Source organism: Xenia sp. Carnegie-2017, unplaced genomic scaffold (genome assembly GCF_021976095.1).
Source record: "Xenia sp. Carnegie-2017 unplaced genomic scaffold, XeniaSp_v1 HiC_scaffold_24, whole genome shotgun sequence".
Taxonomy (NCBI): Eukaryota; Metazoa; Cnidaria; class Anthozoa; order Malacalcyonacea; family Xeniidae; genus Xenia; species Xenia sp. Carnegie-2017.
The window spans coordinates 4,591,592-4,617,041 of NW_025813487.1; the positions used below are offsets into that span (position 1 = coordinate 4,591,592).

The 25,450-nt window shown below is 38.7% G+C and overlaps 2 protein-coding genes across 2 annotated transcripts; one reads left to right on the forward strand and one right to left on the reverse strand.

The window, feature by feature from the left end:
• Positions 1-735: 735 nt before the first annotated feature.
• LOC124451987 (52 kDa repressor of the inhibitor of the protein kinase-like) lies at positions 736-3,308 on the forward strand. Its single transcript, XM_047002583.1, has 7 exons — positions 736-741; positions 1,117-1,210; positions 1,582-1,632; positions 1,851-2,087; positions 2,184-2,497; positions 2,542-2,682; positions 2,763-3,308. The coding sequence occupies exons 1-7, from the start codon at positions 736-738 to the stop codon at positions 3,306-3,308; spliced, it is 1,389 nt and encodes a 462-aa protein (XP_046858539.1).
• An 807-nt stretch (positions 3,309-4,115) lies between these two features.
• LOC124450723 lies at positions 4,116-24,745 on the reverse strand. Its single transcript, XM_047001366.1, has 2 exons — positions 24,693-24,745; positions 4,116-8,670 (listed from the first exon to the last, which is right to left on the reverse strand). The coding sequence occupies exon 2, from the start codon at positions 8,543-8,545 to the stop codon at positions 4,310-4,312; it is 4,236 nt and encodes a 1,411-aa protein (XP_046857322.1). The 5' UTR covers positions 8,546-8,670; positions 24,693-24,745; the 3' UTR covers positions 4,116-4,309.
• Positions 24,746-25,450: the final 705 nt, after the last annotated feature.

Genomic DNA, 25,450 nt, shown 5'->3' on the forward strand with positions numbered 1-25,450 from the left:
CTATCCTATTTGAATTACTTATATTCATTCCCTGCTTATAGTTGTCAGCACTATTACACATTTCATATAGAGAATGTAGATTTTGTCAATATAAAAACATAAAGTAAATATCATATTTACGCGAGATTTTATTGTCAGTTAGCTATTTTATTACTCAATAAAACTAAATAAGATTATAACATGATTATATAATACATTTATCAAATAATGTCATATATAGAACATTTTGGAACCAAACCCAAAAATTCTTTCATCATCAGCTTCATGTATTTTCTTAGATCAGAAGCTTCAGGGAATTGCTTGTACAGTTCCGTGTCTTTGTCTCTGCTTGGTGATGATAGATTGGTTCCAACTTTAAGAATCTTAACCTCACTTGAGCTTTTCCTGAATGCTCATTTTACTGTGAGCATCCCTGCTTTTTGTCTGCCATTGAAGAGCATCCTGATTTTTTAAGGGAAGTATAAAAATCTTTTACCTTTATCTGTCTCTGTTGAGTCCTTAGATACCGGTGCTAGTAAGGAAAATTTAGTGAAGAAAGAGGCTGTTTTAATTGCAATGATGGTAAATGGTCATCATTTCTTTGTATTTTGGGTCTGTCTTCAGTTTTGAAAAGATGTATTGTTACATATTATCCGGATTGTGGACAACACAGGCTCAAACTTTTATTTAATCGTGTTATTCAACCCCGCTTGCATACTACTAGGGTTGAAAAAGAAATTCATATTCTATTCTGCCATGAAGGTGACATAAGAACTGGAGAATCATTTCAGCCTAACCATTTTGTCCCTCTTCTTTTCATGCAAGTGCACACAAGCGAAAGTCTGCTGACATTACACAAGCCACAACGTCAGCAAAAAAACGTAAGGTGCCTTCCTTATTTTCCAAGAAGGTGGCAAAATTTCCTTCTGGTAATATTCCAATTATTTCTAACTTTTTACTGCATCAGAAAAACAGCCATCCAAGTTATTTGAAAAAAAGCCCAATGAAACTTTTTCTTCTGCCAAACAAGTTCCTTCTTATATCACGTTGAAACAACCAATTAAGTCCTCCGCTAGTCAATCTTGTCCAGAAAAGAAGTATCATTCTGTGCATAATTTTGATGTTGCAACTTACCAGGATAAAGTTAAAGGCTTAGATACTTCTGGTGTTCTTCAATTGATTAAAAATGTTTTCAGGCCTGATGAGAATTTTTCCTTTCCTAAGACCGGTGGTAGGAGCTTTAGATATGACTGGCTAAAAAAATATGACTGGCTATGCTACTCCCCATCAAAAGATGGTGCATTTTGTTTGTCATGCGTGCTTTTGGTCATCGCTCCCTGGTAAAGCTTCTAAGATTACAAATTTGTTTTCTAAACCGGTTTCACGCTGGAATGATGCTGCATTTACTTTTAAACGCCATGATGAAGGAGAAGTGGGGTTGCATGCCCAAACAAATCCAATTTTATTTGCCTTACGTGCTCAAATGTCAGGGTCTGCGCAACCAATAGAGCTCATGTTAGAAAGAAATCTTAAAGGAAATCGATCAGAACAAATGTAAGCTGTCTTCTATTGCTGATTGCATTCTTTTTTGTGGTCGTTTAGGTTTGCCTTTGCGTGGCCACCGTGATGATGCTAAATATCATCCAGAGGTTGGTCAGTATTCTACCGGGGGTGTTGGAAATTTTGTGGAGACACTAAATTTTAAAGTTCGTTCAGGGATGGTGTTTTAAGGGATCACTTAACATCTTGTGGGAAAAATAGAAGTTACATCTCTAAGACCAGCCAGAATAAAATGATCAAGTGCTTTGGAGAGGTTATTACTGAACAGATTGTCAACGACATTAAGGTTAATAGGTTCTTTTCTATTATAGCTGATGAGGCTGCAGATTCTTCCCATAGAGAGCAAATGGCTCTAATTTTACGTTTTATTGATAAGAATATGGACATAAGAGAGGAGTTCATTGCCTTTCTTCAATGTAAGTGGGGATTGAGTGGAGAGAACCTTGCTAAATTAATTCTAGATAAACTTAAAGACCTTGGCTTGCCAATTGAAGACTGTCGCGGACAAGGTTATGATGGTGCGGGTGCTGTTGCAGGTTGTGTTAAAGGTTTGGCTGCCCAAATTTTGAAGCTCAACTCGAAAGCATTATATACCCACTGTTATAGTCATAGGCTTAATTTGTCAGTTTGTGATTCTTTGTCAGATATTGAGGTTAAGAAAGTACTTAACAAAATAAAAGATGTGACAAATTTTATCAATATTTCTCAAACACGCAATATACCGTTTGAGGAGACTGTACGCAATAGTTTAGAAACGGACTCAAAAAAGACTAGATTGCCAGATGTTTGTAGAACCAGATGGGTAGAACGAGTTAAAGGTTTAGACACTTTCGAAGAATTGTTTGTTCAAATTTTTGACACACTGGATAACATGGCAAAAGGTGGCAGTCCCTCTCTCGCTGCTGATGCATCCTCTTTGCTTGAAGGTCTTTCTGAGTTTCATTTTATCGCCCTCTTGGTTATTACCAGAAATGTTTTGATCTAACGCTTCCTGTTACTCAGCTTTTGCAAGGAAAGAGTATTGATGTTATGGACGGGATTGAGTTGATCTCTTCTTTGAAAAGCAGTGTTGCACATGTGAGGAATTCTATTGATTCATATCATGATCAATGGTACGACATTGCTTTGACGTTAGCGGCAAAGGTTGGGGTAGAAGAATGTAAACGTAGGACAATTGGAAGGCAAACTACAAGGCCTAACGCTCCTTATCGTTCTATCTCGAGTATTACAAACGAATCTATACGATTCCTTTAATTGACCATCTTCTCTCGTCTTTGGATGCGCGATTTGACACGGAAAGTGTAAATGTTTATCAAGGACTAAGTATTGTTCCAACAAAAATGTTTTCTCTTATAAAAAATGGGATTGACTGGAGACATAAATTTAAGATTGTTTCAAAATTTTATGTTGCTGATTTACCCAATCAGTTAGGTTTAGATGCAGAGTTGTTATTATGGCAATCCTTCTGGGAACATCGTAAAGGTCCTTATCCAAGTAATGTAGCTACAACTTTAAAAGCTATAAATTTTGATGGTTTTCAAAACATAAAGGTCATACTTCAAATATTAGGAACCCTTCCCATAACTTCATGCGAATGTGAACGTTCGATTTCAGCGCTGCGAATTCTTAAAGATTATAAGCGGAGTACTATGGTTGAGGAACGGTTAAATGGTCTTGCTCTAATGAAAATTCATCAGGAAATTCTTCCAGATGTGCAACGCGTAATTGATAAATTTTCTGTTGGCAAAACTAGATTTAAATTTAATTGAAATCATGAGAATTTTTTAAATTTTGTCTTTCTACATCTAAATTCTTTTTTAGTTTATTGATAAAATTGTGGATGTACCTATGTATAAAGGACATGCATTTAATTCTATGCAATAACCAGATTGCTGGCTTCGGCTCTTTAAAGGGCTGTCCATGTCGGATGATGCTTTGAAATTTGGGGCATCATCCTAGGCATGCTGAAGAGCCCTGATATTGGGCGAAACAGTCTGTCATCATCTGATTAAAGGGAATTCATCTTAGTTTTCGCAATTTTATGATCGCTAAAGTTTTATAAATCGCTGCATAAGATACAATGTATGATGTCATCTATGACGTCATATTTGAGGCCACATATGACGTCATAAATTTTTGACTAACATATGAAAAATCCTAGATCCGCCCCTGCTGTATAGACAACTGTTAAATGTTATCTATTTGTTAAATAAAAATAACCAAATTATCTAACCATACATTTTTATTAAAAAGTAAATCATCAACATGAAATTTGTTCAGAGATACAATACATAATAAGTTTTACAGAGCATCTTACAGTAGTAGTCTAATCTAGAGGATGCCCTGTTTAAATGACAATTCATTTATGAAGATTACAAGTAGAATCTTAGAAAGGAATAAACAAATATTCATGATCAATTAGTATAGAAGCGCTCTTTTTAAATACAAGTCATTTGTGTTATAAAAAGCAATTATACATCGTTTCACATTATTGCAAAACATAGATAATATTTTACATTCTTTAATAGCAGGAGGTAAGACATTCCAAGAAATAGAACCGATAAATTTAAAACATCTTTTGCAAAATTGGTCTAAATTTATTTTTGGTAAATATAGATAATTTCTTAAAGATTGCCTGGTAGAATAAGTACTTCTTCTGTAGAAAACTATAGTAGGTGGAAACAAGCAATCATCCTTACAACCATCAACATCTATGTGCAATTTTCTCAAAAGGTTTTTGAATTTACTATTAAAGTTTGAGTTGATGTATTTATTCAGGAACATTAAGTTTTAAAAATCGAATTCTACAATTTAAATTGTCAACCATAGCTAAAGTTCCTGTATTGGAATGAATAGTTATATGATACACTCCATAACTTCTTTCGTCAAATTTAGCGCATACTTCACCACTCTTTAAATCTCTAGCAACCAATGACATATGACGCACTCCAATGCAATACGATTTGTGTACAATTGGGTTGGAGTCCAATAAATAGTCACTGACATCATGCAAAATTGCATTCACATCACCATTCTTGTGAACATTAATGAAATAAATGCCCATACTTTTGATGTCTTTGCAAAATGTTATGACTGCTTGTTTACTGTCACTTATACAGCAGTTGAACTTTAGATCATTTACAGTTACCTGTTGTGGAAAGAATTTTTCAATGAGAGCTGTTATGTGTATTTCTGCAGTATGCCAAGGTTGCAAGTAAAGTTCATTGTTGTTATTTCCCCATTTCCATAATGTGTATTCTGTTTTGTTTACAGTTAAAATAACAGAATTATCAGGTGATACAGCTGCTGCTTTAATTTGAAAACTATCGTCAGGAAGTCGTTTGTTGTATTGTATCTCACCCTTGGTAAGTCTAACAACTTGAACAAACTTTTCTTCGTCAATACAAACTAAGACGTCACCAAATGTTAAGATTTTCTTTGGTGTAAATCCAATGTTAACTTGCTTTGCTTGAGTAGAATCTACAAAATTTTTAGATGAAGTTGATATCTTCATAAGATGATTAGAACTATCCCATATCCACAGTAAACCATCCGACCACCAACATCCTAATGCATTCTTCAGTTGCATTGGTACAGTTTGAATAATAGTGCAACGTTCAATACTCCAAATATGAATGTTGACGTGGTCACCAACAGCGAAAGCAGCAAAAAAAGATCCATCCGGTGAAAAACAACAACATTTAATTATAAATTTCTCAAAAATAAATGAAGGTCTCCAAAGATGATCAGTTTTAAAAATTTTAAGCTTGGAAAAATACGGCACAACGTAAAATTCCTTAAACGAGATTGGATGGACTTTGATAAGAGCCCTAACAACACATGGACACCTAACATGTGGTAAACAAAACTTAATTTCTCCTTGATCGTTGTATTTTGTCAACTGAGTGATTTCAGAAAGCTTTTCATTCTGGCTTGAATGATAAAAAATACAATCACGATAATGGTGTGTTATCATTAGATGTAAAGGTAGTGGATATTCATTTTTACTTGAAAAAACATCGATTGCCTTTGGGAATTGAAAAACACACGAAGTCTTGACGAATTTTGCAACAAAGAACTCTGAATGTTTATCGTTGTATTGTAGTTCTTGGTAATCAACAACGCAGCGTCGATCGATTCTTTGCAGAGTTAAAGAATTCCATGCAGTGAACACATCTTTAGAAGAAACTCCATCATATCTTGCTGTAATAAACAAACCAGAATCTAAGAAAGAGCAACGATTAACGACATCATTTGACTGTAAACATAATAACAAACGTCCAAAGTTAACGTCCCACAACTTTACTTCAGTAGATCCATCACTTGTTACCAGTCTATTTCCGGTAGATGAAAAGGAGCAACAACAGATGTTTCCACGTACAAAGCAGGATTTCTTTAATGTTGAATAGTCATTAAAGTCATACATGGACATAAATGTGTCAACATTATGCCACCTTTCCAACCTTAAATCATCGAGTGCAGTGCCTAGAGTGCAGCGTTGTTTGAATTCTGGAAGCTCAAAAATAGATATTTGACCATTTTCATATCCTACAGCAAAACGTTCTTCATTGGACAACACACAAAGAGATGTAACGTTAGCACGCAAGGGGACAGTCAAATGATGATGGTTTGTTAAATATGTCGAGTCTAAATCCTCAAACCAAACAAACTTTCCTTGTTTCAATAAATCCCTTGCCAATAATCTTTTTTCTTTACTGCCATCAATTCTGTTTGCAATAATTTGTAAATAAAAGAAGCAGCTATCTTCATACATATGTGAATGCTTACTCGCCCCTAACCAATGAAATAGTAGTTCATCAAGTAAATCTTTTCTCAAGAAAGTTTGTAGTTTCTTAATGATTTCAAACAATTCAGACCTAATGGTATACACGTTAATGTCTTCCACACACATTAACCTCACACAAATCACTTTGACATCAACTGCCCAGCTAAAGTCAACATTTTCACCACATTTTAACATATGATAGATTCCATTCTTCAAAGCATATTTAATCATAGCAGTGTTCATCTGATCTTTAAAAATGTTCATCGACTTGATGTGTTTAAACACTTTCTCACAAGCATGCCATAAGAACTTATGACCATTTTTTGGATCAACTGTAAACTCATGCTGTTCATAACCATCTGATTTCAACCAATCAATGAGAGATTTGTGATACACGGTCAAATAATCATCGTAAATTGGCAAAATTTGAGATAACGGTTCAATGATTTCACTGCGGACTTCAAACTTGATGTCATCAGAAAAACCTAAAAAGCTAAACAGGAAAGTTAATGGTAAAAACTCACGAGAGGCAGCCAACAATTCAAGAAATTGCATGAAAGTAGTTTCTGAGATAACAGAATTTCTGGTACTTTTCTTTGTTAACAGTTCTTTTACTCTTTTGAATTGCTTTGTGTAAACACCGCTTAACCCACTAGGGACCAATTGTTTAATATTCTCATCTTTAAGCTCAATTTCTTCTTTCTTTAAACTCAGTTGTGCGTGATAAGCAAAAAGAAATGATCCCTCACACTTTCTAACTAATGAGTGAAGAACGTAGCGATTTTTCTGCACCCGATCATTCAACTCATGTTTCAAATACTTTTCCAGGTCTTTTTCGTTGTTTTTATCACGAGGATGAGTTGTAATTTCCACAGGATTCATGTCTTTCAACTCCTTTTGAACAGGAAGTTCTGGACGACTGGTGATGAAGATTTTAATCCATTTAGGTAGTCGGTCAAACTCTTCTGCAATCAATTCCAACAATTCACTTTTGCCATCAACTTGGCTTTCATCTAAGGCATCAATAACAAAAAGCAATGGTTCATGACCTTCCAATGAATGCAATGGATTATTTAATAAAACACGGAATGCATCGGTGACTGATTTGTAGGAATGGTTTCTCTGTAATTCTTCATTCAGTTTACTTTTAAAATTTGATATTGTATCACACATGCTAGTAGCCAATGATTCTATTAATATTTGAGGATTTCTATAATCTGATCTATTATATCTGCAATAATGACAAGCAGCAAGTTTCTTCTTTTCAGAATATCGTCGACACACCTCAGCAGCAAACACACTTTTACCAACGCCAGGACCGGCAATCAAAATCATGACATTAGAAGCATCTTCACTTCTATCGTTAAACCAAGTGTCGAGTTTTTCAAATAACCATTGTCTAGTGCCTTGTAAGTATTTCGTGTTAAGATCTTTTATAAGACCGTTGAAATTACACTTTCCAAGCTTTTCGACATCTGAATATGTTTTGCCCTGTAACATTTTTTTTACTCCTGCTACATCAGCTTTTGTTTTCTTTACACTCTCATTTATGTTCGTAACTTTTGTTGCCATCTCCACAACATTTCTTTCTATTAATTTCACATCTTCTTTGATTTCTTCAGTGACATCGATTAACTGCTCTTCTGTTTTGTACCATTCTTTTAACATTTCAATATAATTTGCTTCATCGGTACTGAGGGGAGCTTTCTTTAATTCATCTATTTCAGTTTGTTGAATACCCAGACCAAACAATGCTTTTGAAATTTCCTGCCACAAGTACTCAAACTCACTGTCATTTACACTAGTTGTAGTTATGTGACCGTACACTTTGTTTCGATAAAACTTTATTCTTGCAATGTTTGCTGAGATTGAAGTATCTGAAGAGGAAGGAAGTTTATTCCATCCACCATGTGGCGCTGTTAAACCACATATGTTACGCAATAAGACAGTCAATAATGAAATTTCAATGCTTTCAATGTCAGGTGAACCAGTTGACGGGTAAAGAAGGTTCCATTGCTGTTTGCTGATGACTTTGAATTTTAGTGATGTCAATTTACTCTTTGTAGAAGGATCATTAAGTTTATCTTTTAAGTTTGATGACTGAAGGTTTATAATGCTTTGCAATGTTGTTTTTAAGGCTTGTGTTCCTTTATTGACCAAAAGTTTACTTAAACGAGATCCGTTTTCCTCTAACTTCAGTTTTTGAGGCGGTGAAGCCATTTTTCAAGCTAGAAATGAAGAACGAGTTTGTGCAAAAAGCATCAATTTGCAATGTACAGAATGAGCACAACGAGATCCATTTTCCTCAATCTTTAATTTATTAGGTGGCGAAACCATTTTTTATTCTAGAAATGAAAAAAGTTATAATTTAAAATGTACAAAATGTTCACAAATGTTAAAAGGATAAATTAAAAATAGTACTACAAGTCGTTTATAAAGACTTGTGTGCTTCATTTCCTTCTCTCGATTAAAATTGTGTTCACTGCCTAGTGACATGACCCAGTAATTGATCTTACATCAAAGCATAAAAATAGTAGACTTGATTCAATGAAAAAAAAATTAAAACGATAATATTTTTCGCTTACTCTGCGCGAGAGGCAGCAAATACTTGCGATAAAAACGTCTAGTTAATAAATAATATATCTTATTTGTCTAACAATCGTGTGGTGAAGAGATACGTCATTTTTTTAACATTTTTTCAAACTGGTTTGCTGTGTTGTATGAACATTTGCTTATTAACATTTTGATAGGACTATATAGCTGATGATTCTGTTCCAATTTATATTTTGGCCGAAGCGCTTGTGACCGTGGGCTCGTATTTGCTTGTGATTATAGGGTACGGTTTGGGTCAGCGTCCAAGGTGTCCGCTAAACTGCAGTAGTCCCCCATAGGACCATAGCTTGACTCTAATCATATATTTAAATTCTTCACCCTTTTTGACAATCTGTTAAATCCAAATTGTCATCATTACTAATTGAAATGAAAATAAAGAAAACTATCTCCTATCTGCTTTACATTTTCCTCACCAAAACACAGAACACAGGGTGAGAGATAAACAACGCGACATATGAATAAAATACAGAACAAAATACAAGTACGGACTGCACAGAGTATCAAGTTCTTTGTATTTTTTCCCAAACGAGATATATTTGACGTCTGTAATCACCAGTAAAGTGTATAAATGAATGATATTTTCAGCTGCAAGGTTTTGACTATAGTCACTAAAACAAAGTGCAGATTATACGCTCTAAAGCATAGGTAATTGAAGAATAACATAAGTGTTGACTTTACTTAAAACATTTCTATTCGTGATTGTTCGCATATGCGACTATCACCGATAATACAGCCGAGGATATCACGACGAACAAACACTTGCTGCCTCACTGAGACACTTTTTCAGTACGGCATAGTGGTTAGTCGCGCATGCACAGCGGCTACCCTCAAAAACTAACTAGTGATAAATTATATTGTTGTTATAATACAGTATAACTTCACGTCTACCACAGCTCCCCCCTAAAAAAATAGTGTTGCTCCCCAAAATTTTACAACCTAGCTACATAATCCCAAGTGGTCGTCCAAAATGCCATGTCCATGAAACAGTCATACAAGGCCTCGAGCGTTCAATATAGTCATCTTGCCTATGACACTTCCTGGCATAAATGATGATCATAATTTATAAGTTTGCTCTCGGGTGTTTTGGAGTAGGTGTCAAGCAAGGCCGCCAAATCACCGAACTTCTACCCTGACCCCGGGACTGCAGGAGCATCCTGTTTGATCTCCTGCAACTTCTGCCTTGCCAGGCGAAACTGGGGATGGCCGAAGTTGACTACGGCATTAGCGAGCACCTCAAAGGGATGCCTGCTGAGAAACTGTTGGTTTACTTTATTCGCAAGCATGCGATAGTCAGCCACGATGACAACACGCATATCCTGATCCGCCTGAGGCTCCCTGAGATTTGCTTCAAACCCTTGAGGGCTTTCCGTAAGTAATTGTACCAGCTGCGCACGTGGAGTGAAATAGTTGCTTTTGAGAAAGGCCTCGGGGATGTTCTGGCCCGCCAGAAAGCGGCCAAAGACGAGCAGCAGCAAGCGATTAAACTTCCCCTCTTTCCGAGTCTGGAGAGAAGGCGCGGTTGTAGTGAACGCCGGGAGTTGGTTTTTCAAACGGACATCAGCGACGCTGTCGTGAACTTGGCCTGTATCTTCAGAATGCTTCAGCAACCTGGATTTGACCGCGCTAAGGACCTACTCTTCATTGAGAAGCTTAGGGTGGCCCTCGAAGAAGGCATAGAGCTCTTTTACGCTTGGGTGTTTTTTTAGCTCCAGCAAAATCAACTTAACAAGGGGATGGGTTGGTATATACTGCAATGCTTTACGCAGGAAGGAGATGAAATCCCGGTGGCGATTTGGTGCTCCAGCGCCCTTTGCTCGGGCTCCATCGGGGAGATAACCCAAGACCTCCATAGAGGACGTAGCGCGTTTGATAATGTGCTCGGGTTGGTTCTCGATAAACTGGAGGACCTCCAGCCACTGCGCTTTTGGGATGAGAAAGGCCGACCGATAACCATCCGCCACTCGCTCAAGCCGCTGTGGGAGACCATCGACGATCCGGACTCGAATATGTTCCATTTTCTTCAAACATACGTTTAAAAATCTGGTGATATCCCGCCTGAACTTCTTCCTCTAATTCTTGGTCAAATTTTTTCTCAATTAAAAAAGATGCAAAGCTGCTAGCAAGCTTAAGAAACTTTCTGATAATGACGGAGAAAGCAAAGCTTTCACTGAAAGTTCACCGCAATAGATTTTTCGTCGCAATAATAGGCGAATGGCTGATTGGTGCAGTCCATAGCGAGGATCGGCCGCTCGCAGCGGGTCAAGAGTTTCTCGTACAGTTTGAAGATGAGAGCCGGTTTATTGCCCGTGCCGCCGAAGAGCGTATTAAGAAACCACTTCACGTTCGAATTATCCGTGAATCGGAAGAGATAGAGAAAGTTTGTGTTAATCTTCATGTTCTTTATGTTGTCGAAGCTCTGGGAGAGGAAGAAGATGTTCAATTTCAGATGATGGCTATACATCGTAAAGAACTTATAGAGGCATTCCCTCTGCGTTCCGCATTTGAGATTCATGACGTGTATGTCGTCGATGATGACGTAGGACTCCGGTTCTATACTCGCATCCTCGATCGATTCAGGCATGACGAAATAATGCTTCAAGACCGTGTTAGGTTGGATGTATTGATCAGCGAAGGTGTTCGAAATGACGTACAGCCTTTTCGGAAGAACGTGAGCAAGGAGCCGTTTCATGAAGAAGCTCTTGCCCATATTGCTTTGACCCAAGAGGAAAACATTTTGCCCCTTATTTCTTGAGTGAAGGCAGAAGCTCGTCAAACCATTCTTTTTTGTGAAATTCAAGCCCGGGGATAGCGGGGCATATGCCGCCACCAGTGCTAGTATCGCGCGCGATAACACTTGGAAGAACAGGAGGCGCGGGCGCCTGTGATGGCGTCGGGACGACTGACACGGGGGCGGGGAATAACAGCCGAAAATCCATTTCCGAAAGATATGCACCGCTCCAAATGTTGAACGATTGGCCGATGTGGGTGCTTGTCGGGGTCGAAGACGCGGCCCGCAAGGCATGGGAGATGCTGTTGTTGATTGGCTGATGGAAATGTGAAGCCGACGCGGGCGCCGAAGCAAGGACATTGGGTGCCAAACTTGTGGCTGAGTATTTCAACCTAGAAATGGCCCTCGATTTTGCGCGATTCGCTGCTCTCTTTCCCGTGCTCTTTTCAGCATCCAGGAGCATGCTCTTGAATTCACCTAAACTGCTATTCTTCGCTCGCCCCCCGTCTTCCGTCTTGTTGTCGATCTTGGCACTGTGCGTGTTCTTCGAACTGTTCCCCTCATCTTGCAAGTCCTTCCAACCCCTCGATCTTTTTACACCGCCCTTCATCTACTCGCGGGATGGCACATATTATACGCGGTAGTCGTCGGAGGGGTGAGACATGTTGCCGTTAAAAATACCCGCGCCGAAGATACTGTCAACGACGTTGTCCCCCAGCGAGCTGAGCGTACCGAGGGCGAAGGGGATAGCGGCATTCTTCGTGTAGGGGGACATCCTGGTGGCGGCTTCAAACAGCCTCCCGCTGTGCTCAGTATAAGGAATGGATTACCCGCTCTCGAGCGTTGACATCGAACGCCTCCTGAAGGCCGAGCGAGCCCGAAGACGGTTCGTTGGGGTCTGTAGCTACGACAGCCTACTATATCTCCACAATGGGCAGTTTTGCATCAGCAACACGGAAACATCTACCCTCTCCATAATCCGGTCGAAGAGGGGCACCACTGGCTAACTGTTTGTTGTACTGGAACACATGTGCTTGTCATCGATAGCTTTGGACGTGCGCTCGCTAAAATAGAGGAAGCATATAAAGAGCCCCAGCTGCGCAAATATTTTCTGGAGGCTTTTCCCGAGCGGGTCATGGTTACGAATACGTTTGCAGTGCAGAGTCGAGCAACGGCTGTCTGCGGGCGCCATGCTGTCCTGGCGGGGCGGCTGTTTGTAGAAGAGGGTTTTTAGAGGGGCTTTTGAAAAGATTAAGGGGGGTGTTCGGCGAAGACACTCTAGCTAATGATCAGAAGGTGCTCGATCTTGTGCCTCTGACAACTAACGGTGGTCTTGACGATTTCGAAGCTGAAAAGAAGCCGCCTACGTCACGTAGTGTCAAAGCCGTCGTCCCAACAAAGTATGGTCGCATTTCTACCAAACGGACGGACAAAGTGTTGAGGAACGTCTCGCAGAGGTGTACTTCAGTCCTGCGGGGTACTGGATGGCCATGCTGCTATCTCAAAGCTGGCAAAAGAGCTAGGCGTCGGCGAGGATGTTGCTCATGAATGGCTAACAAAACAGGCCATCTGGCAGATCTAATTGCCCGCACCAGCGCGAAGTGCTATCCTCCGACCTAAGTTTGACATCAGCACCCCGAATGAGGTCCACCAGACTGATCTCTTGTATCTGTCTCACGATCGAGTCGGAAGACGCACATTCAAATACGCATTGACGATGGTCGACGTAGCAAGTCGGTATAAGGAGGCTCAGGCAATCATAGACAAGACAGCGACCCAGGTTGGGAAGGCGTTAGAGTCTTTTTATGCCCGTGGGCCTCTTCGATGGCCTAAAGTTTTACAAGTCAACCCTGGCTCGGAGTTCCGCGGGGCTGAGCAAAAAGCGTAAGATAAAAATGGTGTGACACCATTCGACGGGGTAGGGTCGGAGTTCATAGAGATCAGGGGATAGTAGAAAGATTTAATCGAACTTGGGGGAGCGACTGTTCGGTTACCAGTATCATCGCAAGCTGGCTGAGCCCTGAACTCGGAATAAAGAATGGGTATCAAGATTACCTGAGGTGGTTAAAGCGCTCAATAATAAAACTACTCGTTTGACAGGAGAAAAGCCCTACCTTGCGATTTGGAAGAATAGCGTTAAGGCCAAACCCGCTGCGCCGGCGCTTCGTTGGTTTCGTTCGCTTCAGTTGGTTTCAAAGAGCGACGCTTGCTATCAGATGTTATGGTGCGGTATTTTTATGCGCCTGGCGACCTCGAGTGTGGCGAACGGCTTAGGGCGACGGATCCTATGTGGAGTGTGACCTCCCACCAAGTCGAGCGGGCTGTAGTTGAGGGCGGGAAGCCCGTGTTGTATTATTTAAGCGATTGGCCCAAGTGCACGTTTGTGCGCGAGGAGCCCCAAGTGGTGCACTTTAGTACCGAAACACCGCCGGCTTAGTCGATGGGGTCCAGTCACGTTTTTTTAACACCTTTGGCCTTTTTAACACCTTCTGCTTTCAGGATAGAGTACATCTTGGGACTGAGTCCCACAAACTCAACGATAGGCGCCCCGGCGCACTTGTCCTTTATTTTCCCCAGCACCTTCATGTTAGCTGTGCTGAACAGCGGATGGTCTTTGGGGTAGTTTCTGGTGTCGTATTGACCGGCGATGCACCTGATGTCAGCGTACACATCCTCAGTTTGGATCTCCAGCACAAGGCTGTCGGTGTTGGTGTAGAGGAGCTCTGCTGACGACCCGTACTGCACCTTGAGATGGTTGTAGTACTAGTCGTACATCAGATGCTTCAAGAGGTTGAGCATGCTCATGCCCACGAAGATAGGCCAGTTGAGCAGAAGACTGATTTTATTCATGTGAACGACTGCGAGGTCTATGGTATCGCCAAAGATGAGATGAAGATTGAATGTCGGCTTGGCAAAAAGTTTGCGCAGTCTCTCAGTCTCGTTGGCTGGAGCAGCTTCACATCAACACGCTTTCGGAGGTTCTCCATCGTCTTGCCGAAGACGTTGTTGTTCAGCAGCTCGTAGAGGTTGACTTTAAAGTCACTTTTTGCCTTCTTCCGGAGTTCGGTATTTTTCCGAATGTAGGGCTCCACCCATGGGCTTTGATCGAAGCGGAGCGCCCTCTGGATATTTTTCAGGCGCATGCCAAGCTGCAGATAGAGTTGCAGATTCCGATAGTGCAGGACGTATCGAGTCTTTTCGGGCAGATTGAGGACCAGCTTTTCGACCTTGTGAGACGCACCCCCATACAAATCTTTAAAGATATTTTGCTGGTAATTTGACATCCACGCGTCGTCGAAATTCAGGCGTTCTGGCGCCAACGGGTATGCATTGTGCTCGTCATGCAGCTCTTCTGGGTACTCCAGATCGAATGTAGCCCTTCTCTGCATCCACGGACTGGTCCTGGGCCATCTTCGCATCCTCTTGGTCGACCCACTCGAACGCGCCTGTCGGTAGTGACTGCGACTTTGCCTAGCCGTACAGGTTGTTGGTGTTGTAGTACTGGATCCTTCTTTTTGGTTTCCCTGGATCGTAGTCTGGCACCTTTGGGTTGTTGGCCTTGGCGAAGCGTCTGCTGGTCATGCTGATGCCGCCGCGCAGGGCCTTCTTAATGAAGAGATGCATATCTACGTCAGTAAGAAGCTCGAGCTCCACCCCCGTGTGCTTAAGGAGAGCGTCCCAGATCAGACCCGGGCTCGTATAATAGTGGGCCGGGTCTAGCTTGTATTGCTCGAGGCACAGTTTTCGGAAGTTCTCGAAGACGTGGTGAGGAGGAGAACATCAGTCCGAAAATAGAGGTCGTGGTAGTCGCTAAGGGTTGTGCAGCCGAAGGCGGCCCAGACCTTTTTTCCGTGGGCATAGTCGTCATCGGTAGTGCCTTTAACGGAGAGTTTGCTGTAGAAAGCCTCCTTCGGCGGGAGGCACACCTCGTCGAATCTGGACCTGCCGTTCATATACTCGTAGGGGTAGATTCCCTTGCGGAGCAGGAGGGTACGCCTCTTGGGGTTTGGCTGAAAGTCTGCTGTGATGCGCATGTCTTGCGGATCGCTGGCTTCCACCAGTTTATCCAGACATAAGAATATAAACTGGGCGCTGTCGATGAATCGAAGCTGGCCGATACTGACGAGATGTATTTCTCGGTCTTGTTGGGGATGCAGGTGACCTTCCCTTAAGTCTCTGCGATAGTCTGCATGATTAGATGGCAGTCGTAGCCCCGCAGGTTGTGAAAGACATCCGGTATGGTTGTCGTCTTCGGACTGAGCAGCAACTTGAGGTTGTACTCATTGTGGACGCACCTCGGTTTTTGCCAGTAATGTGGCAGTGGTCTCGCACGGAATCGTCTTCAGAAGTGCAGCCGGTGGGTATCCTTCGATTCCCGTTGGAGAAGGGGGTTGAAGTTCTTGATGCAAGTGTAGTGGTGCTTCTTGGAGTTTTTCGAATCCGAGACGAGAAAGAGATTCACGGTCTTGCGAGCTCTCTTTACTTTGATCAGATGGCAAGGAACGACGCCGCTGAGCGTATGCTGCACCCTATTCTCACCGAAGGTATGAAATCAGCAGTATTCACCCATGCAGCTACGTCCACATGTGGTGAGCTTTCCGGATAATAACCACGCACACTTGTTCTTGCCCTGCCTCATGGCTTTCGAATGTTTGAATATACAATATGTGAGAATTTATGTCTAAATAAATAATAGACCCTCGACGGCCGCCTGCGTGGGCGCTGGGGTTGGCCGTGTTGACGGGGCGTCTCTTGACATGATGGAGGATAATATAACGGATTCAATATAACAACAGTTTAATATACGCCATGTTACAGAGTAGGCAGTAGAAGAAGCACATGGAATAATTAATTAGTATTTACATGATAGTTCAGGGAGTTTGAGATCAGACTCCAACACCCCCACTTGATCTCATAACTTCATAAAGTTTCTTTGGAATTACTTCAAGATCAACATAACATAAAAATTTACATAAATGTTCATATAAGTGTTCTTTAGTATAGCTTTCCTTTAAATGATAATAAATGGCATTAGTTCATTTTCCAAAGATGAATTCTTTGAAGTTCATTAACTTGTTACGAGTAACTGGCTTAGTGAAGATGTCAGCTACCATATCATTAGTAGGACAATAATTTACCACAACATTTCCTGCATTAATATTCGAACGAATGAAATGGTATTTTACATCAATATGCTTTGTTCTTTGTCTACCAACTGGATCCTTGGATAATGCTATTGTTCCTTGGTTGTCTTTGTAAATTTCGACTGGGTCTTCTAACTCAATCAGTTTGCCCAAGAACTGGACCAAATGCAATGCCTCTTGAACAGCAAGTGACAACGCAACATATTCTGATTCACAAGAAGATAACGCAATGGTTTGCTGCTTCTTTGATTTTTATGAAATTAGAGGCCCTTCCTTTGACAAACTAAAACAATATCCACTAACACTTCTTCTATTAACAGCACAACTAGCCCAATCAGCATCACTATAACCAATCAACTTCAAATTCTGATATCCCATTCGATAGCATATCTCATAATCTAACGAACCTTTCAAGTAACGCAGAACATTCTTGGCGGCAACCCAATGCTCCTTAAGTGGTTTAGCCAAATATTGAGATAGGACGGTAATCGTCCAACATATGTCTGGTCGTGTACATGTCATTGCATAGATTAAACTACCAATCAACTCACGATATTGCCTTACACACTCAAAGCTCTCCCCGGTAAATTCCATCTTTTGCTCTGATGGTGTGTGTCTAGGTTTACATTCACCCATGCCAAACCTATCTAACAACCTTACAATGTAATCTCTCTGACTCATCTTAACATACCCACTTCCTTGATCAAACTTAATATCAAGAAAGTATGAAAGTTTACCAAGATCTTTCATTTGGAATCTACGTATTAACAGTTGTTTAGTTTCTGACATAGATTTTTCACAGTTTGCCGCAATGATCAAATCATCGACCCAAATAAGAATAATCACTACGCTTTCATTAACTCTCTTAAAATAAAGACAGTGATCTACTTCGCTCTGAGTAAAACCATTCTCTACGAGATGTGTATGTAATAAAACATTCCAATTTCGACCTGATTGCTTTAAACCATACAGTGACTTGTTTAACTTATAAACTAATTTCTCTTCTGAGTTAAGGGAAGGGGTTTCAAAACCTTCTGCTTGTTCAATAAATATCTCACAGTCTATGGGTGCATTTAGGTATGCTGTCTTTACATCCATTTGTTGCAAAATCAAATCATTTTGGGCAGCCACTTGCATTAACACTCGAACAGTAGTCATGTTTGCTGTAGGTGCAAAGGCATCATAATAATCTATGCCCTTAACTTGGCTATACCCTTTTGCAACAAATCTAGCTTTATATGTCTTAGCTTTCCCTGGGACATCTTTAATGGTGTATACCCATTTACCCCCCACTGCTTTTCTACCTTCTGGTAAAGTGGTTAAGCTGAATGTATCGTTATTCTTAAGAGAACTCATTTCTTCTAACATCGCTGTTTTCCAGTGCTTAGCATCGGCGGAGTTCATAGCCTCAGCATATGATTGGGGAAATCCGCTGATCTTATAACAATAATCAGTATACACTAAAGGTGGCTCATTCTCACTTTGAATACTTTTTGCATGGTCACTCAGGTAGTCTGGCGCTTTTCTAACTCGTTGCGGGTATCTTAAATTGTTTTTTAATCGTGAACTATCATTTGATTCTTCACATGCTACAATCTCACTCTCACCTTTACTTACATCAATCTCCTCACTTGCATCACGTACATTCGGAGTTTTTTCATGCATTGATTCTGGCTCCCTTGTACTGCCATTGCTTTCAACTGGCAATCCCAAATCTTCTATCTCAGTTGTCTGCGTTTGACGCTCACAAACATTCTTCTGAATGAACTTCACAATTCTATACCTTAAAACCTTATTGCTTTTTGGGAAATACACTAAATACGATGGACTTTCGCTGTCAAATCCAACAAAAATTCCTTTTGAACACCTAGGATCTAATTTTTGCTTGCAGTGCTCATAAGCAAAACATTCACTACCGAATACCCTCATGTTAGCTAAGTTTGGTTTACGACCTGTGAGAGCAAAATACGGTGTCTGATTTAAGCGGTTACTCAAACATCTATTCCCTATATATGCTGCTGCCTTAACTGCATAAGGCCAAAGCATCTTATTCAATTTTGATTCTGTGAGTAAGCACCTACCCATATCAAATAGTGTCCTCCAATGGCGCTCCGCGGTGCCATTTTGATGAGGCGAGTGTGGGGCAGAGGTTTCATGCTTGATACCGTTACTACGCATCAGTGTTTTTAAGTCACTGGAGATAAATTCACCACCATTGTCGGATCTCATTCTCTTAATGTTTCCATATGGGGCAGAGTCAGCAATGAATTTCTTTGTTGCTTCAGTAGTGTCACACTTTTTCTCAAGAAAATACACGAAAACAGCCCCTGAATAATCATCTGTAAAGGATATAGCGTATTTGAATCCTTCCTTTGAAGCAGGATCTATAGGACCAGCAAGATCGGTGTATACAAGTTCCAAAGGGTTCTTTGATCGAATATCAGGATTTCTATTTCTACTTTGAGTCATCTTTCCCAGAAGACAAGTTTCACAATCTGGTTTGGCAGTTCTGCTACCACTGATCTTCATACCATCAACGACATGTTGCAACTTCCATATGTCCTCATAGTTACAATGTCCTAGTATGTCGTGCCAACTCTTTAGGTCACAAGTGTAGTTTACTGAATCTTCATTTTCCTGGTCTTTGTTAGGTACGGTGGGTAGATAATAAAGTTTACCATGTTTCTCTATGTTAAACTTTGTGCCATCAGTGCTCTTTAATTCTGCTGACTGTGGGTGGAATTCAACACTTGCTCCTTTCTCGGTTGCAGCTTGCACAGAAAATATATCTTGTGGATAGGAAGGTATGTACAGTGCTTTCTTTAAAGATACAGCTGTACATTTCCCTGTGGAATCATTTATATGTATGCTTACATTACCCCTCTTTAGTGCCACATTGTTTGACTTTGTGCCATCTGCCAACTGAATGTAATGTGAATTGGGTTTGAATGCATCGTCGAAGCTTGTAAACTTGGACTCGTCAGTGATAATGTGGGATGTTGCTCCACAATCAACCAATAACATATCTTGAAATCTCTTATCTTTAACATTTTGTTCTACTTTAATTTGGAATGCAAAAGAATGCTCTTTATCAAAATTTGATGTCAGTTTTACCTCATCTTTTGTCTTTTCTTTCATTCTCTTCTTTCGACATATACTTTCATCATGGGTTGAACTTTGACATGTTTTGCACCACATCTTTTTCGGTTTTTCTTTGTTTGGGCACTGTGTAGCGAAATGTCCCGGTTTTCCACATGAGTAACACTTTTTCTTCTCTTTTCCGTGATTATCATGATTGAATTTCTTGGTATCAAACTTGAAGATCAAATCTTCACCACGATGATCGTCTCGGGCTTGTTCACTTTCTTCAAAACTACGTAACGCTTGCTTAAATGCACTAAATGATTGTTTAGTCTCGCTATGGGTAACAAACACAGAGAAAGGTTTGAACGATTCTGGAAGTCCCTTTAGTACCATGGCTATCAATAATCCATCGCTCACAATTTCACCCGCATTCTTTAAGGCTGTTGCAGCTGTCTCAGCTCGTATTAAATAATCGGTGACAGTTTCACTTGCTGATTTCATCAAAGATGTTAATTGTGTGTACAGTGATATAATTCTTGGTTTGCTCGTCCCCGCGTAATGTCCTTTTAATATTTTTAAAGCTTTTCTACCATCATCGACGGCATCTCTCATAATTAACGATAGACTTTTATCATCGAGAAACTGGATCAACTCGGCAAATGCCTCTGCATTTTTATCTCTGTCTATATCTTCGTCTTCGTCGGCAGTAATTACTTTGTGCAACTTTTGTAAACGCATATATCCGAGGAATTTAATCTCCCATTGCTCATATTTTTGTTCATCTCCATCAAAAAATAGTCGCCCATATCTTCCAAGAACGTCTTTCTTGGGCCCATAACATGTTGACGGGGCGTCTCTTGACATGATGGAGGATAATAAAACGGATTCAATATAACAACAGTTTAATATACGCCAACTTACAGAGTAGGCAGTAGAAGAAGCACATGGAATAATTAATTAGTATTTACATGATAGTTCAGGGAGTTTGAGATCAGACTCCAACAGGCCGCCCGTCTTTGGCTTCTGCCGTTGTCCTGAGTTTGGTCTTCGCGTTGTCCGGTGCGATTTTTTTGCCTACCTATGTTCTTACTGTGTGCTTACTATGTATGCGAACCACGTAAGCGAACTAGGGCTGGGGCGCTTGGATTTGTGTATACTCCTTCTCAAACTGTGAAGTGCGCCAGGACCGGTGCGATTTTTTGTCGGGACACATGTATACATGTACTTCGTACTGTGTAAGAGAACTAGGGCTGGGGAGCTTAGATTTATGTATGCATACTGCCAGGGGATGAAGTGCGCCAGAACCGGTAGTCTCTATACTACTCAGTATGACACGGCATCTGTGAATGTCAAGCGCATCACTGACTCAGAATTATTTATTATCAAACCTTTTCTTCGTGTAAGAGCCGCAATTTTTATAGTGGATAATTTGAAACAAAAAATGAAACCTACTTTCCAGTCGTGGTATTAAATATAGCTTTAAAAGTCACTTATAGAATCATTCAAACGATTTTCATTTGGAATGGAAATAAACATTGATTTGTTTATAGTCATACTTCATACTACGCAATGCTCCTGTATCAAATTTGTTAAGTTAGAAATATAAATACAAAATCTCGGTTAACTTACGTAAAATTATCTTTGTTTTAAGAACAAGACTTCATATACGACGATCTTGTGGACAAAATTATGCTTGCTTTAGTTCTTCACATATTACATACCTAACAAAAGATGAGAAATTTAATATAAAAAACGCGACCACATACATATCAGTTAAAAAATGGTGATCATAGTTAATTTGTACATTATTGAAACATCAATCTTTTATCCATATGAGTTTTGTTACATAAATACATTTAAATAACGAAAGAAGATGAAGAGTGAGTCAGGATCTCCTTCAACAAACAATATTATTCTATAACTAAGTATACATCACTGACTAAAAACAATTGTTATAGAAATATAAATACATAAATAAGAACCTCATGCAGAGTTCATAATAAAATTGTGATATATCGAATTCCAAAGAAGTGCTGTTAAACGTTTTAAAGTTTAACAAGTTTTAACTCAGGAATAGAGAATCACCTATCTAAGACAGGATTTGAGCGTCAATGATTAAGACACGGTTTTCGAAACTGTGAATGGATTTTTCCTTTCATTAATCAAAAATTCCATACATGTATATTCTTGTATAAGTCAGTTCTTATTATAAAAAACCTTTGTTATTGAATAAACCATTGTAAATCATGAATACATTTCAAACATCAACTGCAAGAAATTGTAATTATTTATATGTTCAATAAAAACACGGTAGATACAACAGTAAAGGATGCAATGAAAGTAAACCTTAAAACTTTTAAAGAAACATGATCAAAAGTATAATTTTAAAAGCACACTGTGTTTCATGAATCAACATTTCACAAAAATAGATTCGGTTGCGTTCTTCCTATGTATATATACATTCTTCCTGCGTCTCATTCGCGTATTTGGCTAATTTTCTTACTTTCAAAATAAATGGTTTGCTCAATACAATTAACAACATTTTGTTAGACACACAGCGATTAGTCAAAAGTGGCGTCAGGAAAAAGGGAGGTGATGCATGATTGGACATGTGCCCTCCCTACATAAAGTTTTACAGATCCACCTTTTTCCATATACATGTATGGTCTTCCATAAGTCAAAGTATAACATTAAAATAAGTCAAATTCCAAAGGACTACTGTTAAATAATAAAAAGTTTAACAAGTTTCAACTCGGGAATAAAGGGATCACCTTTCTAAAATAGGATTCAAATGTGAATGATTAAGACACAATTTTTTAAAACTTTGAATGGAATTTTTCACTTCATTAATCAAAAATTCCATACATGTATATTATTGCAAAAGTCAGTTTATATTATAAAAAGACCTTTGTTATTGAATTACCCATTGTAAATTATGAATACATTTTAATTATCAACTGCACGCAATTGTAAATACTTTTGATCAATAAAAAACACTATACATATAACAGTAAAGGATGCAATAAAAGTAAATCTTAACACTGTTAAACTAACATATGAATAAAAGTATAATTTTAAAAGATCACTGTGTTGCATGAATCAACATTTCACAAAAATAGATTCTGTCGCGTTCTTCCTCTGTGTGTAAATACATTCTTGCTGTGTTTAACATTTGCTTATTTTTCAAATTGTCTTACTTTTAAAAGAAATGGTTTGTTGTATACAAATATCAACATTTGGCCAGACACACAGAGATTAGGCGAAAGTGGCGTCAGCAAAGAAGGGAGGTGATGCATAACAGGATATGTGCCCCCTCCCCTACATAAATTTTTACAGGATCCCCTTTTTCCATAGACAAGTATAGCTTACAAAGAAAAATTCAGCGTCCTACATGTAGAAAATGTTCTCATGTTATTCTTTCTCCCCATACGTTTGAACAGGCTGTACTGTCCTTTACAATGCAGCTTATTGTCAATAGTTAGAAAGTTGGTGTATCAACTTAAATATGATTTCTCTTGAATGTTTAGTCATACTTTATCGAGATGCTGCTTTATCTAATTTGTTATGTCGATAATGTAGTTCCAAAATATCGCTTAATTTTTCTAAACTTACCTTCTTTTTACATAAACACTTTTAAACAGCGAACGAAGATGAAGAGTGAGTCAGGATCTTTTTCAACAAACAGTATTAAAACACATTAATGACATCTACGTAGAAAATTCTACTTATATAACTAAGTATACATCACTGAGTAAAAACAATTGTTATAGAAAGAAAAATACATAAATAAGAACCTCATGCAGAGTACATAATAACATTGAAATTAGTCAAATTCTAAAGGAGTACTGCTAAATCTTATAAAGTTTCACAAGTTTTAACTCAGGAATAGAGACTCGCCTATATAAGACAGGATTTGAATGCCAATGATTAAGACACGATTTTCGAAACTGTGAATGGATTTTCCCCCTATATTAATCAAAAATTCCATAAATGTATATTTTTGCATAAGTCAGTTCTTATTATAAAAAACCTTTGTTATTGAATAAACCATTGTAAATTATGAATACATATCAAACATCAACTGCACGCAAGTATAGTTACTTATGATCAATAAAGAAACTGTAGATACAACAGTAAAGACTGCAATGAAAGTAAACCTTAACACTGTTAAACTAACATAACATTTCACAAAAATAGATTTGGTTGCGTTCTTTCTCTGTGTAAATATATTCTTGCTGTGTTCAACATTTGTTTATTTTACAAATTTTCTCACTTTTAAAATGAATGGTTTGCTCAATAAAATTAACAACATTTTGTTAGACACACAGCGATTAGTCAAAAGTGGCGTCGGCAAAAAAGGGAGGTGATGCATGATTGTACATGCTATCCTTTCTACATAAATTTTCACAGATTCCCATTTTTTCCGTAGACAAGTATGCTATTTCCCATACCTTTGAACGTGTTTTGCTTTCCTTTGCCATGCAGCTTATTGTCAATAGTTAGAAAATTGGTACATCAACTTAAATATGATTTCTCTTGAATGTTTAGTCATGCATTATCGAGATGCTTCAGTGGCAAATTTTTTATGTAAAGTTAGTAATATAGTTTCAGAAACTCGCTTTACTTTCGACAAATTACCTTCGTTTTAGAAATAAGGCTTCATATATGACGACTGTGTTGACAAAATTATGCTTGCTTTAGTTCTTTACATGTCACATATCTTACAAAGATGAGAGATTTAATAAAAAGAACGCGACTACATACATATCAGTTTGACAATGGTGGTCATAATTCATACCTTATTGTAACATCAATCTTTTATCCATGTAAGTTTTGTCACATAAACACTTTTAAATAACGAACGAAGATGAAGAGTGAGTCAGGGCCTCCTTCAAAAAACAGTATTATAAGTTATCAATGACGTCTATGTAGAACATTCCAGTTATATAACTAAGTATACATCACTGACTAAAAACAATTGTTATAGAAATAAAAATACATATGTAAGAACCTTTTGTAGAGTACATAATGACATTGAAATTAGTCAAATTCTAAAGGAGTACTGCTAAATCTTATAAAGTTTCACATATTTTAACTCAGGAATAGAGACTCACCTATCTAAGACAGGATTTGAATGCCAATGATTAAGACACGATTTTCGAAACTTTGAATGGATTTTTCCCTTTACTAATCAAAAATGCCATAAATGTATATTCTTGCATAAGTCAGTTCATATTATAAAAAACCTCTGTTATTGAATAAACCATTGAAAATCATGAATACATGGCAAACATCAACTGCACGCAATTATAATTACTTATGATCAATAAAGAAACTGTAGATACAAAAGTAAAGGATGCAATGAAAGTAAACCTTAAAACTGTTAAACAAACATGTAACATTTCACAAAAATATATTCGGTTGCGTTCTTTCTCTGTGTAAATAAATTCTTCCTGTGTTCAACATTTGTTTATTTTACAAATGTTCTTACTTTTAAAATAAATGGTTTGGTGAATACAATTAACAACATTTTGTTAGACACAAGGCGATTAGTGA